The following is a 20,657-nucleotide window of genomic DNA, read 5'->3' as shown; positions in this document are numbered from 1 at the left end:
TGAACCCCACACACAACCCCAGCAAAGCAGCAGCAACAGTAGCATGTTACTTCTCTCGAACACAACAGACACATTACTTTTATATGCACTCCAAACTGCCCATCCACTCACTCATTCACCCATGCAGGTCATTAGGACTGATTGCTCTTGAGAATACCTGTTGTGTGGAGACAGGCTGACGCTCTGTTGACCTACACTGAATCTGAATGAGGCTAGAACATAGACAAGATATAGAAAGACTATCCATATTTAGAAACAACTGCAGATGACAGAACCCAGGTCTTCATGTTCAGTCTCGTCAGGACACACAGACAGAAACCAGTTTCTCTCTCTGATTTTCCTAATCCAGGTGTAGGCTATTTATTGGATTATTCAGAGCAAGCTTGGCTTGTTGTCTGAAACAGGTCTGTATTGGATGACTGTCTAATGACTATTGTAATGACTAGGAAATGTGGCTAGGATGGAGCTTGGTGTGTTTAACTTCATCAGGGCTGTGGGTTTGATTCCTGTATGCATCAACCGTCAGTTCATTTAGATAAAAGCAGCTTGTAAAGGACAACAGTTGAATCGACTGAAGAAAGTGTCTGCTCACTGTTTTGCTCCTCCCACAGGTGATTTTTATTTGTTTCTTTCTGACTGGTTATTTTTGGTAGACCCCTGGCACACTGTCTGGCTCTACTTAATAACTTCTTAGGGCTGCAATCCCGTTAACGGGATGATATGACAACAGCCAGTGAAAGTGCAGGGCGCCAAATTCAAAACCACAGAATTCTCATAATTAAAATTCCTCAAACATACATGTATCTTATACCGTTTTAAAGGTAATCTTGTTGTTAATCACACCACAGTATCCGATTTCAAATAGGCTTTACAGCGAAAGCACCACAAACGATTATGTTAGGTGACCACCAACTAACAGAAAAACCCAGCCATTTTTCCAGCCAAAGAGAGGAGTCACAAAAAGCACAAATAGAGATAAAATGAATCACTAACCTTTGATGATCTTCATCAGATGACACTCATAGGACTTCATGTTACCCAATACATGTATGTTTTGTTTGATAAAGTTCATATTTATATTTAAAAAATCTGAGTTTACATTGGCGTGTTACGTTCACTAGTTCCAAAAACATCCAGTGATTTTGCATAGCCACATCAATTCAACAGAAGTACTCATCATAAATGTAGATGAAAATACAAGTTATACACATGGAATTATAGATATACCTCTCCTTAATGCAACCGCTGTGTCAGATTTCAAAAAAACTTTACGGAAAAAGCAAACCATGCAATAATCTGAGACGGCGCTCAGAAAATAAATAAATTATCCGCCATGTTGGAGTCAACAGAAATCAGAAATCACATTATAAATATTCCCTTACCTTTGATGATCTTCATCAGAATGCACTCCCAGGAATCCTAGTTCCACAATAAATGCTTGATTTGTTCGATAATGTACATTATTTATGTCCAAGTAGCTACTTTTGTTAGCCCGTTTAGTACACAAATCCAGACGCTCTTGCAGGTCCATCCGAACGTCGGACGAAAACTTCAAAAAGTTATATTACAGGTCGAAGAAACTTGTCAAACTAAGTATAGAATCAATCTTTAGGGTGTTGTTATCATAAATCTTCAATAAAGTTCCAACAGGAGAAATACTTTGTGTGTAGGGAAGCCATGGAACGCAGGTCGCTATCATGTGAATTGTGCGTGACCAGGACCTGGCTCTCTGCCAGACACCTGGCTCATTCAGCTCCTATTGAGCCCCACAACACAGTAGAAGCCTCATTCAAGTTTCAAGCCCTAGGAAGTGCAACTTCATCCATATCCCACTGTGAATTCAATAGGGGCTGGGTTGAAAATCGACCAACCTCAGATTTCTCAATTCCTGTTTGGATTTCTTCTCAGGTTTTTGCCTGCCATATGAGTTATGTTATACTCACAGACATCATTCAAACAGTTTTAGAAACTTCAGAGTGTTTTCTATCCAATACTAATAATAATATGCATATATTAGCAACTGGGTCTGAGGAGCAGGCCGTTTACTCTGGGCACCTCTGGGCACTTTTCATCCAAGCTACTCAATACTGCCCCTGCAGCCATAAGAAGTTTTTTTAAACAGAGAACTTTTGGATATCTTCTGATATACACTACTAGTCAAAAGTTTGGACACACCTCCTCATTCCAGGGTTTTTCTTTATTTTACTATTTTTATTTTTACTTTTTTTACATCAAAACTATGAAATAGCAATCATGGAATCATGTAGTAACCGAAAAAGTGTTAAACAAATCAAAATATACGTTATATTTGAGATTTTTCAAAGTAACCATCCTTTGCTTTGATGACAGCTTTGCACACTCATGGCATTCTCTCAACCAGCTTCATGAGGTAGTCACCTGGAATGCATTTCAATTAACAGGTGTGCCTTGTTAAAAGTTCATTTGTAGAATTTCTTTCCATCTTAATGCGTTTGAGCCAATCAGTTGTTTTGTTACAAGGTAGGGGGTGTACAGAAGATAGCCCTATTTGGTAAAGGACCAAGTCCATATTATGCCAAGAACAGCTAAAATATGCATACAGTCCATCATTACTTTTAGACATGAAGGTCAGTCAATACAAAACATTTCAAGGACTTTGAAAGTTTCTTTAAGTGTAGTCGCAAAAACCATCGAGCACGATGATGAAACTGGATTTTGTTGAAGACCGACACAGGATAGGTTAATTACAGTTAACGGCACATCAGAAATTTCAGCCCAAATAAATGCTTCACAGAGTTCAGTAACAGATACATCTCAACTTCAACTGTTCAGAGGAGACTGCGTGAATCAGGCCTTCGTGGTCGAATTGCTGCAAAGAAACCATTACTAAAGGACACCAATAAGAACAAGAGACAAGCTTGGGCCAAGAAACAAGAGCAATGGACATTAGACCGGTGGAAATATGTTCTTTGGTCTGAGGAGTCCAAATTTGAGATTCTTCGTTCCAACCGCCATGTCTTTGTGAGACTCAGAGTAGGTGAACGGATGATCTCTGCATGTGTGTTTCCCACCGTGAAGCATGGATAAGGTGGTGTGATGGTGCTTTGCTGGTGACACTGTCTGTGATTTATTTAGAATTCAAGGCACACTTAACCAGTATGACTACCACAGCTTTCTTCAGCGATACGCCATCCCATCTGGTTTGCGCTTAGTGGGACGATCATCTGTTTTTCAACAGGACAATGACCCAACACACCTCCAGGCTGTGTAAGGGCTATTTGACCAAGAAGGAGAGTGATCGAGTGTTGCATCAGATGACCTGGCCTCCTTCAAAACTGTTGGAAAAGCATTCCAGGTGAAGCTGGTTGAGAGAATGCCATAAGTGTTCAAAGCTGTCATCAAGGCAAAGGGTGGCTTCTTTGAAGAATCTAAAATATATTTTGATTTGTTTAACACATTTTTGGTTACTACATGATTCCATATGTGTTATTTCATAGTGTTGATGTCTTCACTATTATTCTACAATGTAGAAAATAGTCAAAATAAAGAAAAACCCTTGAATGAGTGTGTCCAAACTTTTGACTGGTCCTGTATAGACTGTGCTTGAAATAGACATTTCCTTAAAGGTAATTATTTTGGTAATGGATGGTGATGTCTATATCTGTGTGTCTGCTGAGGCAGTGTGTTCTGTAGTCTATATAATCTCTGTGTGTCTGCTGAGGCAGTGTGTTCTGTAGTCTATATAATCTCTGTGTGTCTGCTGAGGCAGTGTGTTCTGTAGTCTATATAATCTCTGTGTGTCTGCTGAGGCAGTGTGTTCTGTAGTCTATATAATCTCTGTGTGTCTGCTGAGGCAGTGTGTTCTGTAGTCTATATAATCTCTGTGTGTCTGCTGAGGCAGTGTGTTCTGTAGTCTATATAATCTCTGTGTGTCTGCTGAGGCAGTGTGTTCTGTAGTCTATATAATCTCTGTGTGTCTGCTGAGACAGTGTGTTCTGTAGTCTATATCATCTCTGTGTGTCCTCTAATACTGATATATCTGTTTTATATATCACTCACTCTGGTCTCTCTCAGCGTGTGTGTGTGTGTGTGGTGTGTGTGTGTGTGTATATGTGTGTGTGTGTGTGTGTGGGTGTGTGGATGAGGTCACAATCTGCTTTTTTGCCTTTTTTCTCATATCCTCCTGTGGATGTGTCTATGGCTAGTACACTATGGATTCCTGATCCATATCTACAATAATCCAGACACCAGGCTTTCCCTTGGCTCTGTGTGTGAATGGGGGTGGGACTGTGCTGCACAGTGAGAGCACGACAGACACTGCAGAGAGAGAAAACAAGTACATCTGGGAAACAAGGCTAGGAGAACCACTCGCCTGCAGCAGTGATCTCGGTCAGAGAGAAAAAACTAAACAAAAGAAACCGGGTCTACAAAGATACACTGACTAGAAGTCTGACAGGTAATGTTACCTTCATCTACAAGAAAAATAGAAGTGTGTGTGTGTGTGTGCGCGCGCGCATACGTGGGAACATACGTGCTTGAGAGAGAGAGAGACATTTTCTAATTTGATTGAATTAATTTAATTTCAATTGGGTTTGATTGAAATGTGTTTTTGAATCTTATTTTATTTGTCTGGTAATTCCCTCGTTGGTATTGTTTGCAATTTATTTTCGTCATGGTACAGTATAGTCTATGGCTGGGTTAGGATCTTCTGTGGTGGGAGTTTTGTATGCCTTATACTGGCAGTGTGTGCCCATGTGTGTATTTATAAGGAAGTTGAAGACTAGCATGTAGGCTTTCTATATTGAAGAAGACGTTGTGTGTGTTGTATATGGGTGACGTGTGTGTGTGTGTGTGTGTGTGTGTGTGTGTGTGTGTGTGTGTGTGTCCTCGTGTTTGCGCGTGCGTGCGTTCATGTGTGTCCTTGCATATTCCCAGGGGTGTGTAAGTTGTGTGTGTGTAGGCAGGTAGACTGCAGTAGGAGGGCATTACAAGGACAGGTGCAGTTACCACCTCCTAGACAGTACATTCATCCATCTCCTCTCTTTAGCCTTCTCTCTTTTCCCCTTTCTCTCTGTTTCTCTCTCTCCCTGATCAGTGTGCTTTAGCAGCATCTCTCTGTTCTCTTTGAGGCTGTGGTATGTCTGTTACACTCTATTGTATGAGAGCGTGACTGGCTGCGTGCGTGCGTGCGTGTGTGTGTGTGTGTTACTCATCAAGGGTTAGTATAGAAAGGAGCTGTGTTCGATTACTCATACTAACTGCACTAACCATATCATTTGTGAGGTTAATTGAGTATATAGCATGCTTATTCGTCATAGTATGGATATAGTTAGTCAAAAGTTCCCGGATGTCGTACTAAATTCACCAAAATATGAAGTATTTTTGTACATTAGGGCCCACAATGCAATTCCTCAGGAAATGGGCGTGGCTTCACATCGTTTCGAAATTTGAAGAAAATGGCGGAGAATATGCAGTCAAAGTACAACGAGAGCGGATACAAATTCATTGCTTTAACTAATTATGACGAATGTTGAGCAATGTAATAAAGTAATGACTTTTCAAATATGTTACCATACATGTTATATTGGCTGACAATTTGTTAGCTACGCTTTCCTTACGAACCACATAGCATATCATTACAGCAGTATGTACCGGTATGTTGTTAGCTAGCTACCTAACGTTAGTTGGCTACTTATACATCAAACTTGCCAGTATATAAACTATATGATAAACTATACTATACTACAGTAACTACCCAGCATTTATTGACTTGATTATGCCCTGCGCTCTGGTCTGTGTACCAGAATAATGTGCAGAATAATGAATTTATGAGCGCTCAACACTCGTTGAATATGGCCGGTGTCAGTAAACATGGGCAAAAAAGTGTAATTAAATTGTTGCCAGCAGCACAATTACAGTCACCAACGCTCTGGATAACATGAAAACTGCCTAACCAGCTCTGCTAGGGCGAGTCAAATGGCCAGAGGGAGGTGTTCTCTCATTTGTGTCTGGAAGAAGCTAGCTAGCAAGCTAGCCAACGTTAGCTTGGGCGCTTGACTGCCGTTAGAACACTCAAATGAACAATCTGACAATGCTCTGAATGTATGAGCGTACTCTGGCACTCCAGTTTGAATTTAAGAACACACCCAAAGTCGTAAAATGTCTATCAAGTTCCGGTAGACGGGCTGAGAGCTAGTACACTCAACTGAAAACATACTGTTTGTTTCAGTATACTAAAATGAATAGATATAATAGAAATGAACTAATAGAAAATATGATGTAGTATGGGTATACGAACACAGCTAGGGTCATTTTGTTTCTTATTATTACCAATCCTCCTTTTAGTCTCTCTCTCTCTCCATCCCTCTCATCCCCTTCTTTCTCTTTTTCTCTCGCTCTCTCTTACTCTCTCGTTCTGCCATAAGCTTCCATTTGTTGCCATGGTAACCCTGTTTGATCCTTTCACCCTTTCTCTCTGGTCGTCCCTCCATTTAAGTGCTTCTCTCATCACCCCTTTTCCCCTCTCACTGTCCCCTCTCCCCCCTTTCTATCAACCACTCACATCCCTTTCTCTCCACCTTTGTCCTCCCTCTACCTGTCCTTCTCCTCATCCTCAACCAATCGCTCCCTCCCTCTTACCCCCCTTTCCCCCATCATCCCGCTTTTCTCACCCAATAACAGCTCCGGTCAGCTCTTGTATTCGCAGTCCCTCCCAATACATTTTTATCAATTCTCATTGGACCAAAGGGACCAACCAACTGGTGTGTATCACAGGAGGTTGGTGGCACCTTAATTGGGAAGAACAAGCTCGTGGTAGTGGCTGGAGCGAAATAGCTGGAATGGTATCACATGGTTTCCATGTGTTTGATGCCAATCCATTGGCTCCGTTCCAGCCAGTATTATGAGCCGTCCTCCCCTCAGCAGCCTCCACTGGTGTGTATGACGTAGATCTGATGCATTGTGCTGGTGTCATTACTGAAATAGAACAGTCATCTACATTCAGCCGTAACAGGAGTTACAGGCCGGGGGGGGAACTGGAGAGCTAAGCCTAGAAGGGCTGTTAGGAACAGGCTGGTCCACAGGCACAATCATGTTTGTGTCACATTGTAAGAGTATGATTAGCATGGTTCAAACTTTTTGGGCCTCAGCCAATTCCTGTCTGTCTGTCTGTCTGTCTGTCTGTCTGTCTGTCTCTGTCTGTCTGTCTGTCTGTCTGTCTGTCTGTCCGTCCGACCGTCTGTCTGTCTGGCTGTCCGTCTCACCGTCTGTCTGACTGTCCGTCTCACCGTCTGTCTGTCTGGCTGTCCGTCTGGCTGTCCGTCTGGCTGTCCGTCTGTCTGACCGTCTGTCTGTCCGTCTGACCGTCTGTCAGTCCGTCTGACCGTCTGTCTGTCTGTCTGTCTGACCGTCTGTCTGTCTGTCTGTCTGACCGTCTGTCTGTCTGTCTGGCTGTCCGTCTCACCGTCTGTCTGACTGTCCGTCTCACCATCTATCTGTCTGTCAGTCCGTCTGACCGTCTGTCTGTCTGTCTGGCTGTCCGACTGTCTGGCTGTCTGTCTGGCTGTCTGACCATCTGTCTGTCTGACCATCTGTCAGTCCGTCTGACCGTCTGTCTGTCTGTCTGGCTGTCCGTCTGTCTGTCTGTCTGGCTGTCCGTCTCACCGTCTGTCTGTCTGTCCATCTCACCGTCTGTCTGTCTGTCTGTCCGTCTGTCTGTCCGTCTGTCTGTCTGACCATCTGTCTGTCTGTCCGTCTCACCGTCTGTCTGTCTGGCTGTCCGTCTGGCTGTCTGTCTGTCTGACCGTCTGTCTGTCTGTCTGACCGACCGTCTGTCTGTCTGTCTGACCGTCTGTCAGTCTATCTGACCGTCTGTCTGTCTGTCTGACCGTCTGACCGTCTGACCGTCTGACCGTCAGTCTGTCAGTCTGTCAGTCCGTCTGACCGTCTGTCTGTCTGACCATCTGTCTGTCTGACCATCTGTCCGTCTGACCATCTGTCTGACCGTCTGTCTGTCTGTCTGACCGTCTGTCAGTCTGTCTGACCGTCTGTCAGTCTGTCTGACCGTCTGTCTGTCTGGCTGTCCGTCTATCTGTCTGTCTGACCATCTGTCCGTCTGTCTGTCCGTCTGACCGTCTGTCTGGCTGTCCGTCTGACCGTCTGTCTGGCTGTCCGTCTGTCTGGCTGTCTGTCTGTCTGTCTGGCTGTCCGTCTGTCTGACCATCTGTCTGTCTGACCATCTGTCCGTCTGTCTGTCCGTCTGACCGTCTGTCTGGCTGTCTGGCTGTCCGTCTGTCTGGCTGTCCGTCTGTCTGACCGTCAGTCCGTCTGTCTGTCTGTCTGTCCGTCTGACCGTCTGTCTGTCCGTCCGACCATCTGTCTGTCCGTCCGACCATCTGTCTGTCCGTCCGACCATCTGTCTGTCCGTCCGTCTGTCCGTCCGTCTGTCTGTCTGTCTGACCGCCTGTCTGACCGTCTGTCTGTCTGGCTGTCCGTCTGGCTGTCCGTCTGTCTGTCCGTCTGGCTGTCCGTCTGGCTGTCCGTCTGTCTGACCGTCTGTCTGTCTGTCTGACCGTCTGTCTGTCTGTCTGTCTGACCGTCTGTCAGTCCGTCTGACCGTCTGTCTGTCTGTCTGTCTGGCTGTCTGTCTGTCTGACCATCTGTCTGTCTGAGCTAGACTAGCCTACTTTAACAACAGCTAACTAACTAACCAAAAATACAGTGGGTGGTCCGCCCAGTTCTAACTAGTGTATTTAACAAAGTTCACCTACGGGTAGTGTATGCCCATGGGCGACTTGTCTTGGTTTCCCCCTTTTCCCACCAGCAACACACAAACACCATAACCAAAAACAATACTCACAGGTGATGACAAAGTGCTATGGAGGTGCTTTAAACAAAAGAGAGGTTAAGACACAAAGTGAGAGTGAAACACAGAGACCTACAGACATGGCATTTACAGAGAGATTGAGCTAGAGATTGCTCCAGAGCAAACAAATGATGGGGTTTTTAAACCATGGGGAAGGAACTGTGATAGGGTAGGAAATAGGAGGAGGTGTGTCTTCTGATTGATGATTGATTGTTGACTGATTGGGGAGTGATGGTTTTCACCTGTGAGGGGAGAATGAGAGAAAAGAAACACACACAGGATACACACACACAGGATAACTGTATCCGTAACAGTCTGTCTGACCATCTGTCTGTCTGTCCGTCTCACCGTCTGTCTGTCTGGCTGTCCGTCTGGCTGTCCGTCTGTCTGACCGTCTGTCTGACCGTCTGTCTGTCTGTCTGACCGTCTGTCAGTCCGTCTGACCGTCTGTCTGTCTGTCTGGCTGTCCGTCTGTCTGTCTGTCTGACCGTCTGTCAGTCCGTCTGACCATCTGTCTGTCTGTCCGTCTCACCGTCTGTCTGTCTGGCTGTCCGTCTGGCTGTCCGTCTGTCTGACCGTCTGTCTGACCGTCTGTCTGTCTGTCTGACCGTCTGTCAGTCTGTCTGACCGTCTGTCTGTCTGTCTGTCTGACCATCTGTCCGTCTGACCGTCTGTCTGGCTGTCCATCTGACCGTCTGTCTGGCTGTCCGTCTGTCTGGCTGTCCGTCTGTCTGACCGTCCGTCTGACCGTCTGTCTGTCTGTCTGACCGTCAGTCAGTCCGTCTGTCTGTCTGTCTGTCTGTCTGATCGTCTGTCCGTCAGTCAGTATTTCTGTCTGTCTGTCTTGTTGATTATGCCAAGACAAGCCTGTATGGCAAAGCTTAATACCTGGGACCAGCCTATTAGTGGACCAGCCTGAGCCTTTAAGTGTTATATCAGTATCTTATTAGTATTCAAGTCCACTCTCTGAGAGACGTGCATATGCTCAGTAATATTGCTGAGAGAGAGAGAAGAGAGGCAGAAGAGAGAGGGAGAACACATGTTTAGTAATACAAGCAGATCATGAAAAGAGGGGAATCATACTCATATTCATTGTATATTCATGAGAATGTTATCAGTGCTTATTCTGAGGCAGTGAAGCAACACAGGCACAAGCGAAAACACACACACACACACATACACACACCCTGGACAGCCAGTATCTCCATAAGCTTCCTTTCAAGCAGCACGTTATCTCTCCTAAACAAGGTGTGTGTGTGTGTGTGTGTGTGTGTGTGTGTGTGTGTGTGTGTGTGTGTGTGTGTCTGTGTGTGTCTGTGTCTGTGTCTGTGTGTGTGTGTGTGTGTGTGTGTGTGTGTGTGTGTGTGTGTGTGTGTGTGTGTGGGTGTGTGTAGCTCCTTTGACCGGGCCATCAGCAGTGACCTGATATCAAAGCGTTTCTCCACCCATGCACTGCATTGTGGGATTGGAACGGATGACCAAAGGCTCATTAATATGTCAGCTCTGGACAGTGCCTTAGATCTGAACACACACACACACTCTGATACATAGCCTGAATCTGTATATCTCGTGTCTGTAGGAGGTCCAGTTACACACACACACACTAAACACACACACAACACATTCTGATACCTAGCCTGAATCTGTCAAACATGATCGCCACAGAGAGAAATCTGGTATCTTGTGTCTGTAGGAGATCCAGTTACACAGAGACACACACACAAACACACACACACACAACATATTCTGATACCTAGCCTGAATCTGTCAAACATGATCGCCACAGAGAGAAATCTGGTATCTTGTGTCTGTAGGAGATCCAGTTACACAGAGACACACACACAAACACACACACACACAACATATTCTGATACCTAGCCTGAATCTGTCAAACATGATCGCCACAGAGAGAAATCTGGCATCTTGTGTCTGTAGGAGATCCAGTTACACACACACACAAACACACACACACACACACACTCAATATTCTGTGTGTTTGAGGTTGTGAGTCTGTTTTTCTGCTGCATCCCCCCCCCCCTCTGTGTTAATGTTGCGTTTGAACCTCCTTCATTCTTTGAAGCCTGAGGAGGAGGAGTGGAACGGGAGAATACTTTTCAAAACACTCAAAGCTCTCCACCGGCGGATACACAACCAAAATAATAGATAAATATATATATAAAGCGAGAGAAAGCAAGGAAGAGAAGGGGGGGGATTAAAGATGAAAAGAGAGAGACAGAGAAGGTGAAAGAGGCAGGGAGGTGGAGAAAGATAGTAGAAAAGAGTGAAGGAAGTTTGTGTGTTATTGTAATGTTATCCGTTTTCCCTGGCTGACCGTAATACCTCCTGGCCCTATTCTACAGACTCTAACTTGGGTCCTGTGTTTTTCCTGTTCAGGGTGTGTGGCCAAAGGGCCCAACAGTACATACACACAGTATAAGCCCATGTAAGGTAGTGTATACACTTCTTACTATGATATTATTAATGAGCCCCAGTCCAGCTATTGGACGAAATGGTCCTCTAAGAACTGACTTATGAGTTATTTTAGTAATAATTATTCATTCTTTGAGAATCAATTGGAGCTTTTTACCAGAATAACAAGACAAACACAAGTTCTTTATACAATCAACACTTAATAACGCTAATCAAAATATTTGCAAACATAATGAGAGTGATCATGTAGAATGAAATAGAATGAAAGACGAGAAGAGAGACCTCAGTGTGTGTGAATATTAAGAGTGTTATACTCAGTTTGTGGGCAAAGTCTTTGACCATTGGCTGGGCCACATCGAGCAGAACAAAGGAGAAGAGATGGCCTTGTATTCTCTGGTCCTGAGTGGATTCCTTGATCTTGTTGCCTGCTAATGGCTGTGTCTCCCTTATTGTTGCTCTTTTCCTCTCCTCTGAGTTGGGTGGTTCCTTGGACTACTCCTTTGGCTTGTGTCCCTTGTTGCTCTTTTCCTCTCCTCTGAGTTGGGTGGTTCCTTGGACTACTCCTTTGGCTTGTGTCCCTTGTTGCTCTTTTCCTCTCCTCTGAGTTGGGTGGTTCCTTGGACTACTCCTTTGGCTTGTGTCCCTTGTTGCTCTTTTCCTCTTCTCTGAGTTGGGTGGTTCATTGGACTACTCCTTTGGCTTGTGTCCCTTGTTGCTCTTTTCCTCTCCTCTGAGTTGGGTGGTTCCTTGGACTACTCTTTTGGCTTGTGTCCCTTGTTGCTCTTTTCCTCTCCTCTGAGTTGGGTGGTTCCTTGGACTACTCATTTGGCTTGTGTCCCTTGTTGCTCTTTTCCTCTCCTCTGAGTTGGGTGGTTCCTTGGACTACTCCTTTGGCTTGTGTCCCTTGTTGCTCTTTTCCTCTCCTCTGAGTTGGGTGGTTCCTTGGACTACTCCTTTGGCTTGTGTCCCTTGTTGCTCTTTTCCTCTCCTCTGAGTTGGGTGGTTCCTTGGACTACTCTTTTGGCTTGTGTCCCTTGTTGCTCTTTTCCTCTCCTCTGAGTTGGGTGGTTCCTTGGACTACTCCTTTGGCTTGTATCCCTTGTTGCTCTTTTCCTCTCCTCTGAGTTGGGTGGTTCATTGGACTACTCCTTTGGCTTGTGTCCCTTGTTGCTCTTTTCCTCTCCTCTGAGTTGGGTGGTTCCTTGGACTACTCCTTTGGCTTGTGTCCCTTGTTGCTCTTTTCCTCTCCTCTGAGTTGGGTGGTTCCTTGGACTACTCCTTTGGCTTGTGTCCCTTGTTGCTCTTTTCCTCTCCTCTGAGTTGGGTGGTTCCTTGGACTACTCCTTTGGCTTGTGTCCCTTGTTGCTCTTTTCCTCTCCTCTGAGTTGGGTGGTTCCTTGGACTACTCCTTTGGCTTGTGTCCCTTGTTGCTCTTTTCCTCTCCTCTGAGTTGGGTGGTTCCTTGGACTACTCCTTTGGCTTGTGTCCCTTGTTGCTCTGTTTTTTGTATATAATGTGTCTTCTTCTTTCCTTGAAGAAGGTGTGTTTAAAGGTTCAGTCTACACTAGCTCTTAAGTCTTATGTCTCCTTCTGAGAATCTTTAGTGTACGGGCTGTTCTGTCCCAATTAACATACTGAATAGGTACTACTTTCCAAAAAAGGTACTGCAAACCAGCTCTTCTGTCTGTCTGTCTGTCTGTCTGTCTGTCTGTCTGTCTGTCTGTCTGTCTGTCTGTCTGTCTGTCTGTCTGTCTGTCTGTCTGTCTCGCTCTGTCTCTCTCTCTTCTTCCCCTTCTTTCCTGTCTCTAACAGCAGGGAAGATTAGTCATTGCAACTGATTTAAAAACCTGCTCACACATTCTAATGACTTTGTTTGTGTGTGTGTGTGTGTGTGTGTGTGTGTGTGTGTGTGTGTGTGTGTGTGTGTGTGTGTGTGTGTGTGTGTGTGTGTGTGTGTGTACGTGTACGTGTGCGTGTGCGTGTGTACGTGTGCGTGTGTACGTGTGCGTACGCGTGCGTACGTGTGTGTGTGTGTGTTGTGTGTGTGTGTGTGTGCGTGTGTACGTGTACGTGTGTGTACGTGTGCGTGTGTGCGTGTGTACGTGTGCGTGCGCGTGTGTGTGTGTGTGTGTGCGTGTGTACATGTACGTGTGCGTACGTGTGCGTGTGTGTACGTGTGCGTGTACGTGTGTGTACGTGTGCGTGTGCGTACGTGTGTACGTGTGTGTGTGCTTGTGCGTACGTGTACGTGTGTGTGTGCGTGTGCGTACGTGTGTGTGTGCGTGTGCGTACGTGTGCGTGTGCGTGTGCGTGTGTACGTGTGCGTGTGCGTTTGTGTACGTGTGTACGTGTGTGTGTGTGTGTGTGTGTGTGTGTGTGTGTGTGTGTGTGTGTGTGTGTGTGTGTGTGTGTGCATGCGTGCGTGCGTGCGTGCGTGCGCGTGTGCGTGTGTGTGTGTGCGTGTGTGTGTGTGCGTGTGTGTGTTGTATCCCATGGTGGTGATGTCTTGATGATTTCCCTGTAAATGTGCTGATGCAGGTGTCTGATAGCTGGTAGGAAGAAAGTGCTGTGGCCAGTGGCTTACTGTACACTCTGCTGCAGTTGGTTTGCTGGAAATATAAGTGCTGATTATGTACATTTCCTTCCTCTCCTCATTTCTCAGCCTTCTGCTTGGACTATTAATACTGGGTGCTGCCTTAAAGTTTTGTATCGTATAATACAATCTTGTTAAAACTCAAACCACTATCTGCCTCTCTCTCTGTTTCTCTCTCTCTTTCTCTCCTCAGAGACCGGCGTGATAGACCCAGCGCTTATAGAGCGTTATAACACTCCAGGATTCATAGGCTGTCTGTCACGCGTCCAGTTCAACGGAGTCACACCCCTGAAAACAGCCCTAAGAAACCTTGTAGCAGACAGACCGATAGACAGACATCCAGACAAACCGACAGACAGACAGTCTGTGCCAGTGTCCTACCAGGGTAAGCTGGTAGAATCTAACTGTGGAGCCTCGCCTCTCACCATCCCACCAATGTCTGCTGCCACCGATCCTTGGCGCCTGGACTCAGGTACGATACCCACACACACATACAAACATTTCTGCAGGAAAAGCAGGCACACAACACCACACACACATTATCATATTGTGGGTGCTGCAGTCTTCCTTGTGATCCAGTGGAATGGTTGTCTCTACTTGTCTGTCTCTGTCTCTGTTTCTGGTCGATCACATCTATTGATCCAGGAGCCAGAAGCAAAACTGACAGAGCAGATTCATCAGTCTCACGGTCTCTTCTTACTCCTCTTCTTCTCTCTAGCTCTATCTCTCTCTCTCTCTCTCTATCGTCTCCTCTCTCCAGATTTCTGTTGCCCCTCAGACTTTCTCATCTACCCACTCTCTCTTGCCTTTCTCCAATCCCTGTCACCTCTTTCTCTTTCTTTCTCTCTCTCTTCTCCCTCTCTCTCTCGCGCTCTCTCTGCACTCGTCTACCTGACAGATTTCTCCATCGGGAGGGATAAAAGCCAATTAGTGGGAGACTGGACAGCTTGGCCTGGTGTGGATTCATTAAAGTTGGATGACAGTGGTGTGTGCACATGCACGTGTGTGCATGTCCGAGCGTGTGTATGTGTGTGTGTATGGCTGATGTGATCTGTATTTCCTGTCTCTGCGTGTCTCCAGGTGCAGAGTTCCCATTTAATGAAGAGAGAGTGATCCCAGATGGAGTCAACAGGAACTCAGCTATTATAGGAGGTATGTTCAGCATATTCACATATCTGTTATCTTTAAAGAGGTGTACCACAGAGACATGACTCTCTACCAGGTCCAGATGTGATCTTGATCTCTTGGCATTCAGGCGCCTCCACTGCAGATAAGTGTCTCCAAATGTCTCTCCCATACAAGATGTCAACAAATGTCTCTCCCATTCATGATGTCAACAAATGTCTCTCCCATACATGATGTCAACAAATGTCTCTCCCATACATGATGTCAACAAATGTCTCTCCCATACATGATGTCAACAAATGTCTCTCCCATACATGATGTCAACAAATGTCTCTCCCATACATGATGTCTCCAAATGTCTCTCCCATACATGATGTCTCCAAATGTCTCTCCCATACATGATGTCAACAAATGTCTCTCCCATACATGATGTCAACAAATGTCTCCCATACATGATGTCAACAAATGTCTCTCCCATACATGATGTCAACAAATGTATTACAAATGTCTCTCCCATACATGATGTCAACAAATGTCTCTCCCATACATGATGTCAACAAATGTATTACAAATGTCTCTCCCATACATGATGTCAACAAATGTATTACAAATGTGCTTCTATAAATTAGTTCTCTGACCTCAACTGGCCATATCAATATTCTTTCTTATAAAATGGCATGTACTTCTATACCTCCGCCCCCAGGTATCATTGCCGTGGTGATCTTCACCATCCTGTGCACGCTGGCGTTCCTGATTCGCTACATGTTCCGTCACAAGGGCTCCTACCACACCAATGAGTCGAAAGCGGCGGAGCCAGCCAGTGGCGAATCAGCTGACACCACCATCATCGGCACCGACCCCAACCCAGAGACCATCGACGAATCAAAGAAAGAGTGGTTCATCTAACTGCCAATAGAAAGACAGAGAGAGAGAGAGAAGGGGTGGCTGTGTATCTTAACCAACAATCACATGAGAATTGGAGAGTGGGAGTTTCATCTATTGACCAATCACATGGAGAGAGATGTCATCCAATAGTGTCCCTACTGAATGGAGGAGGGGGTGGAAGTGGGTAAAGAATGGTGTTCATAAAAGCAGAAGAGAGAAGAGAGTCTATTGGAACGTTGCGTTGAGAGACTAAATCTGTACATAGTAACTGATGAGTCCTTCTTTGTATTGTATTTGGGAGTTGTCAGGAGTCCTTTGAATACATAATAGATATATAATAACAAATCTGGATCAAATACATATCTCAAGTACATCAAAATGTAATTAATTCAGCTTGGAGTTTGCACTTTTGGGACTATTCTCTTGTCTCCATTGTACCAAACTAAATCAAACTCAATTACCACGGCTCAAGTTATTTGACTTATGTATTTGACCTCTGTATATTAATAATAATAATAACCACTGGATCATACACTAGCACAGACTTTTAAAGGGGCAATCAGGAGTTGCTACATCCATTATTGGACTTATAAATTCATTATATGTACCCATTGATTCTTGAAGAATGTAACTTATATATGTCTCATGAGCTTAGTTCAACTGTCGTACCCAATCAGAACCTGAAATAGAAGCTTGTTTTGCTCCAATGTTTGAAAGCAAAGTAAATGTAAACAAACACTATATAGCCTCAAAACATGATTATAACTATAATGTTGATATCGTGGATGGTCAGTCCTTGCATTCATAGCTCTGTCTATGAATTTGAGAGTTTCTCCAGCCCCATCCCTCAGCTTTTTACGGAAACGGGCAGGGGACACTTTGTTTTTATTTCTACTGCTGATTGCCACTTTAAACTGAGATCTGACAGATTATGTTAAATCATCTGTTTCTAAGTTTAACATTTCTGTTGGTCACGCTTACATGTTCCTTTTCCATATACACCCCACAAACCAGTCCCTCCATGTGTTATTACAGAAACATGGATGTCAAAAGTCATGCTGTAAATAGGTTTTTATTTATCATTTATATTTGAATATGTTTATTTATTCAGCGACATTGGTACTCTACATTTACAAGACATTTCAGATAGTTTATCTAATATTTCTAAGCATAGCACATGTGTGAGAGAGAAGTTAACTTGAATTTAATTATGACATTAGATTGTATCAACGAGAATTCCTTCTCATCGATGACTGTGGAGAGGAATGTCTCAAAGCATGATGGGGAAAACATAGATAAACACTCTGTGTGGCAGATGGCTTTCTTTCCTTCCTGGGAGGGAACGTTCAGTGTGTATTCTGTTGCCAAACACTTCAGTCTTATGTTCTCATGTTTGTTTTCCAAGATTGATCAATTCCATCGCTCATGAAACTTCTAATACTGAGAGTTTGTCTCGTGAGACACAATGAGAACGAGAGAAGGCTAGACATCTTACCTTATGTTGAAAGGGTTGTGTTTGCGTGTAGACAGGGTCGGTGGCATAGAGGGGTGTAGCCTGCGTTCCATAGGACAAGGCTTTGTGGTAGAGCGTGAGGGTTTGAGGCTTGGTCGTACAGTGTTTAATGGTTTAACCCACCGTGCCTTCAGGAGTCAGCCACGATCCTTCCTCTTGGCGACACGACAGCACCGTAGTGGTAGAGACAGACCCATGTCAGCGCCAGTCATTTTCCTTCTTTTTTTAGACATGTACATATTTTTGATATTCATATTTATTTATCATGTCTATCAGTCGTTCCAAATGTTTACTTCATACCGGTGTTACCCGGATACAGTGTGATGATGTCATGACTGCCATTTTTGTAGCTTGTTGTCATGGTTAATTTTTCTTTGTTCTTTTTTTCTGTATTGCTTTATAAAATGTTGTGAAATGTTTGTATATCGTCTCGGATAATTCCACACTAAGGACACCATAACCCACACAGAGAAGACGGAGACTAAAAGCACCTAGACAAGGCCGTCAGCCGTCACCAATAGATATGTCTGTTGGTGGGTTTAGCCATCTAATGTTCGTTGTCATGCCACATCTAGCCACCAGGCTACTGTCAGTCATCTCAGTCTTGCTTTCAGCTCTGTACAGTTCAATAAAGACCGTATTTACATCCAGGGCTACCGTGTATTCATCTGGTGGGGACCTTGTCACGGATGTGGCACAATGTTGGGTATGTGTGTTTGTCAGAGAGAACATGTTTGAGGGAGGGAGGGGGTGGTAGAGAGAGAGGGAGAAAATGTTTGAGGGAGGGAGAGGGGGTGGTAGAGAGAGAGGGAGAAAATGTTTGAGGGAGGGAGAGGGGGTGGTAGAGAGAGAGGGAGAAAATGTTTGAGGGAGGGAGAGGGGTGGTAGAGAGAGGGAGAAAATGTTTGAGGGAGGGAGAGGGGGTGGTAGAGAGGGAGAAAATGTTTGAGGGAGGGAGAGGGGGTGGTAGAGAGAGGGAGAAAATGTTTGAGGGAGGGAGAGGGGGTGGTAGAGAGAGGGAGAAAATGTTTGAGGGAGGGAGGGGGTGAGAGAGAGAATGCTGAGTCATCATTTTACAGGTTTGTTAATTAATAAGTAAAGTGGGTCAGATATGAAACAACACTTTTTCTCCTGACTTCATCTGCAGTTAAGTAGGCAACATTATTCAGATCATGTCCTCCATATTAACTAAGTTGGAGCTGTCAAGTTGATGAGCAGCTGCTCTTAATCATTGTCACAAAGCCACACCCATCCCACTCATGTGTTATATGGAAATAATGACACTCAAATTGACATTCATTAAACAAAATCATTTGGATTTCTATCAGCCTAATCAAGGTGTAGATTACAATGCATGGGATTTCTCTTAATGCGACTCCGTGCTGCCAATGGCAATGTCCAATTTAGGTACAGGCCTAATGACAGAAGCTGCTTGTGCATTTGACAGCTCTAAAGTTGCCACATATTAGGTTTGGTTTGCAGAACCCAGCTAGGGGAAGCGAACGTTTGTGCCTCGCATACTCCCTTAAAGACCATTGCTTTTACACCTGCATTGTTTGCTGTTTGGGGTTTTAGGCTGGGTTTCTGTACAGCACTTTGAGATATCAGCTGATGTACGAAGGGCTATATAAATAAATTTGATTTGATTTGATTTGATTTGATTTGAAAAACTAGAAAAAATGTCAATATCACTGTTTCTCTCTCTTGAGACACCATAGCAACCACAAAGAGACTGCAACGTTCTCTGCTTCACGGAAACATGGCTTACTGGGAAGACGCTATCCGATGCGGTGCAGCCAACGGGTTTCTCCACGCATCGCGCCGACAGAAACAAACATCTTTCTGGTAAGAAGAGTGGCGGGGGCGTATGCCTCATGACTAACGAGACATGGTGTGATGAAGGAAACATACAGGAACTCAAATCCTTCTGTTCACCTGATTTAGAATTCCTCACAATCAAATGTAGACCACATTATCTTCCAAGAGAATTCTCTTCGATTATAATCACAGCCGTATATATCCCCCCCCAAGCAGACACATCGATGGCTCTGAACGAACTTTATTTAACTCTTTGCAAACTGGAAACCATTTATCCGGAGGCTGCATTCATTGTAGCTGGAGATTTTAACAAAGCTAATCTGAAAACAAGACTCCCTAAATTTTATCAGCATATCGATTGCGCAACCAGGGGTGGTAAAACCTTGGATCATTGTTACTCTAACTTCCGCGACGCATATAAGGCCCTGCCCCGCCCCCCTTTCGGAAAAGCTGACCACGACTCCATTTTGCTGATCCCTGCCTACAGGCAGAAACTAAAACAAGAGGCTCCCACGCTGAGGTCTGTCCAACGCTGGTCAGACCAAGCTGACTCCACACTCCAAGACTGCTTCCATCACGTGGACTGGGACATGTTTCGTATTGCGTCAGATGGAAATATTGACGAATACGCTGATTCGGTGTGCGAGTTCATTAGAACGTGCATCGAAGATGTCGTTCCCATAGCAACGATAAAAACATTCCCAAACCAGAAACCGTGAAACTGTGAAACTGAAAGCGCGAACCACTGCTTTTAATCAGGGCAAGGTGTCTGGTAACATGTCCGAATATAAACAATGCAGCTATTCCCTCCGCAAGGCTATTAAACAAGCTAAGCGTCAGTACAGAGACAAAGTGGAATCTCAATTCAATGGCTCAGACACAAGAGGCATGTGGCAGGGTCTACAGTCAATCACGGACTACAAGAAGAAACCCAGCCCAGTCACGGACCAGGATGTCTTGCTCCCAGGCAGACTAAATAACTTTTTTGCCCGCTTTGAGGACAATACAGTGCCACTGACACGGCCTGCAATGAAAACATGCGGTCTCTCCTTCACTGCAGCCGAGGTGAGTAAGACATTTAAACGTGTTAACCCTCGCAAGGCTGCAGGCCCAGACGGCATCCCCAGCCGCGCCCTCAGAGCATGCGCAGACCAGCTGGCCGGTGTGTTTACGGACATATTCAATCAATCCCTATACCAGTCTGCTGTTCCCACATGCTTCAAGAGGGCCACCATTGTTCCTGTTCCCAAGAAAGCTAAGGTAACTGAGCTAAACGACTACCGCCCCGTAGCACTCACTTCCGTCATCATGAAGTGCTTTGAGAGACTAGTCAAGGACCATATCACCTCCACCCTACCTGACACCCTAGACCCACTCCAATTTGCTTACCGCCCAAATAGGTCCACAGACGATGCAATCTCAACCACACTGCACACTGCCCTAACCCACCT

At 44.9% G+C, this 20,657-nt stretch overlaps 1 protein-coding gene across 1 annotated transcript in view; it reads left to right on the top strand.

Annotated features, from left to right (window-relative positions):
* cntnap2a (contactin associated protein 2a) overlaps positions 1-18,034 on the top strand; it is a 383,710-nt gene extending 365,676 nt beyond the window's left edge. The window contains exons 26-28 of the mRNA XM_065007055.1: positions 14,059-14,337; positions 14,946-15,017; positions 15,694-18,034. Of these exons, the coding sequence (XP_064863127.1) occupies positions 14,059-14,337; positions 14,946-15,017; positions 15,694-15,896 (554 nt within the window). The 3' untranslated portion in view covers positions 15,897-18,034. The remainder of the gene's footprint in view (positions 1-14,058; positions 14,338-14,945; positions 15,018-15,693) is intronic.
* Positions 18,035-20,657: the final 2,623 nt, after the last annotated feature.

This window comes from Oncorhynchus nerka, linkage group LG22 (genome assembly GCF_034236695.1).
Source record: "Oncorhynchus nerka isolate Pitt River linkage group LG22, Oner_Uvic_2.0, whole genome shotgun sequence".
Classification (NCBI taxonomy): Eukaryota; Metazoa; Chordata; class Actinopteri; order Salmoniformes; family Salmonidae; genus Oncorhynchus; species Oncorhynchus nerka.
Note: the sequence above shows the minus strand (reverse complement) of the source record. Positions and strands in the feature narration are given on the sequence as shown.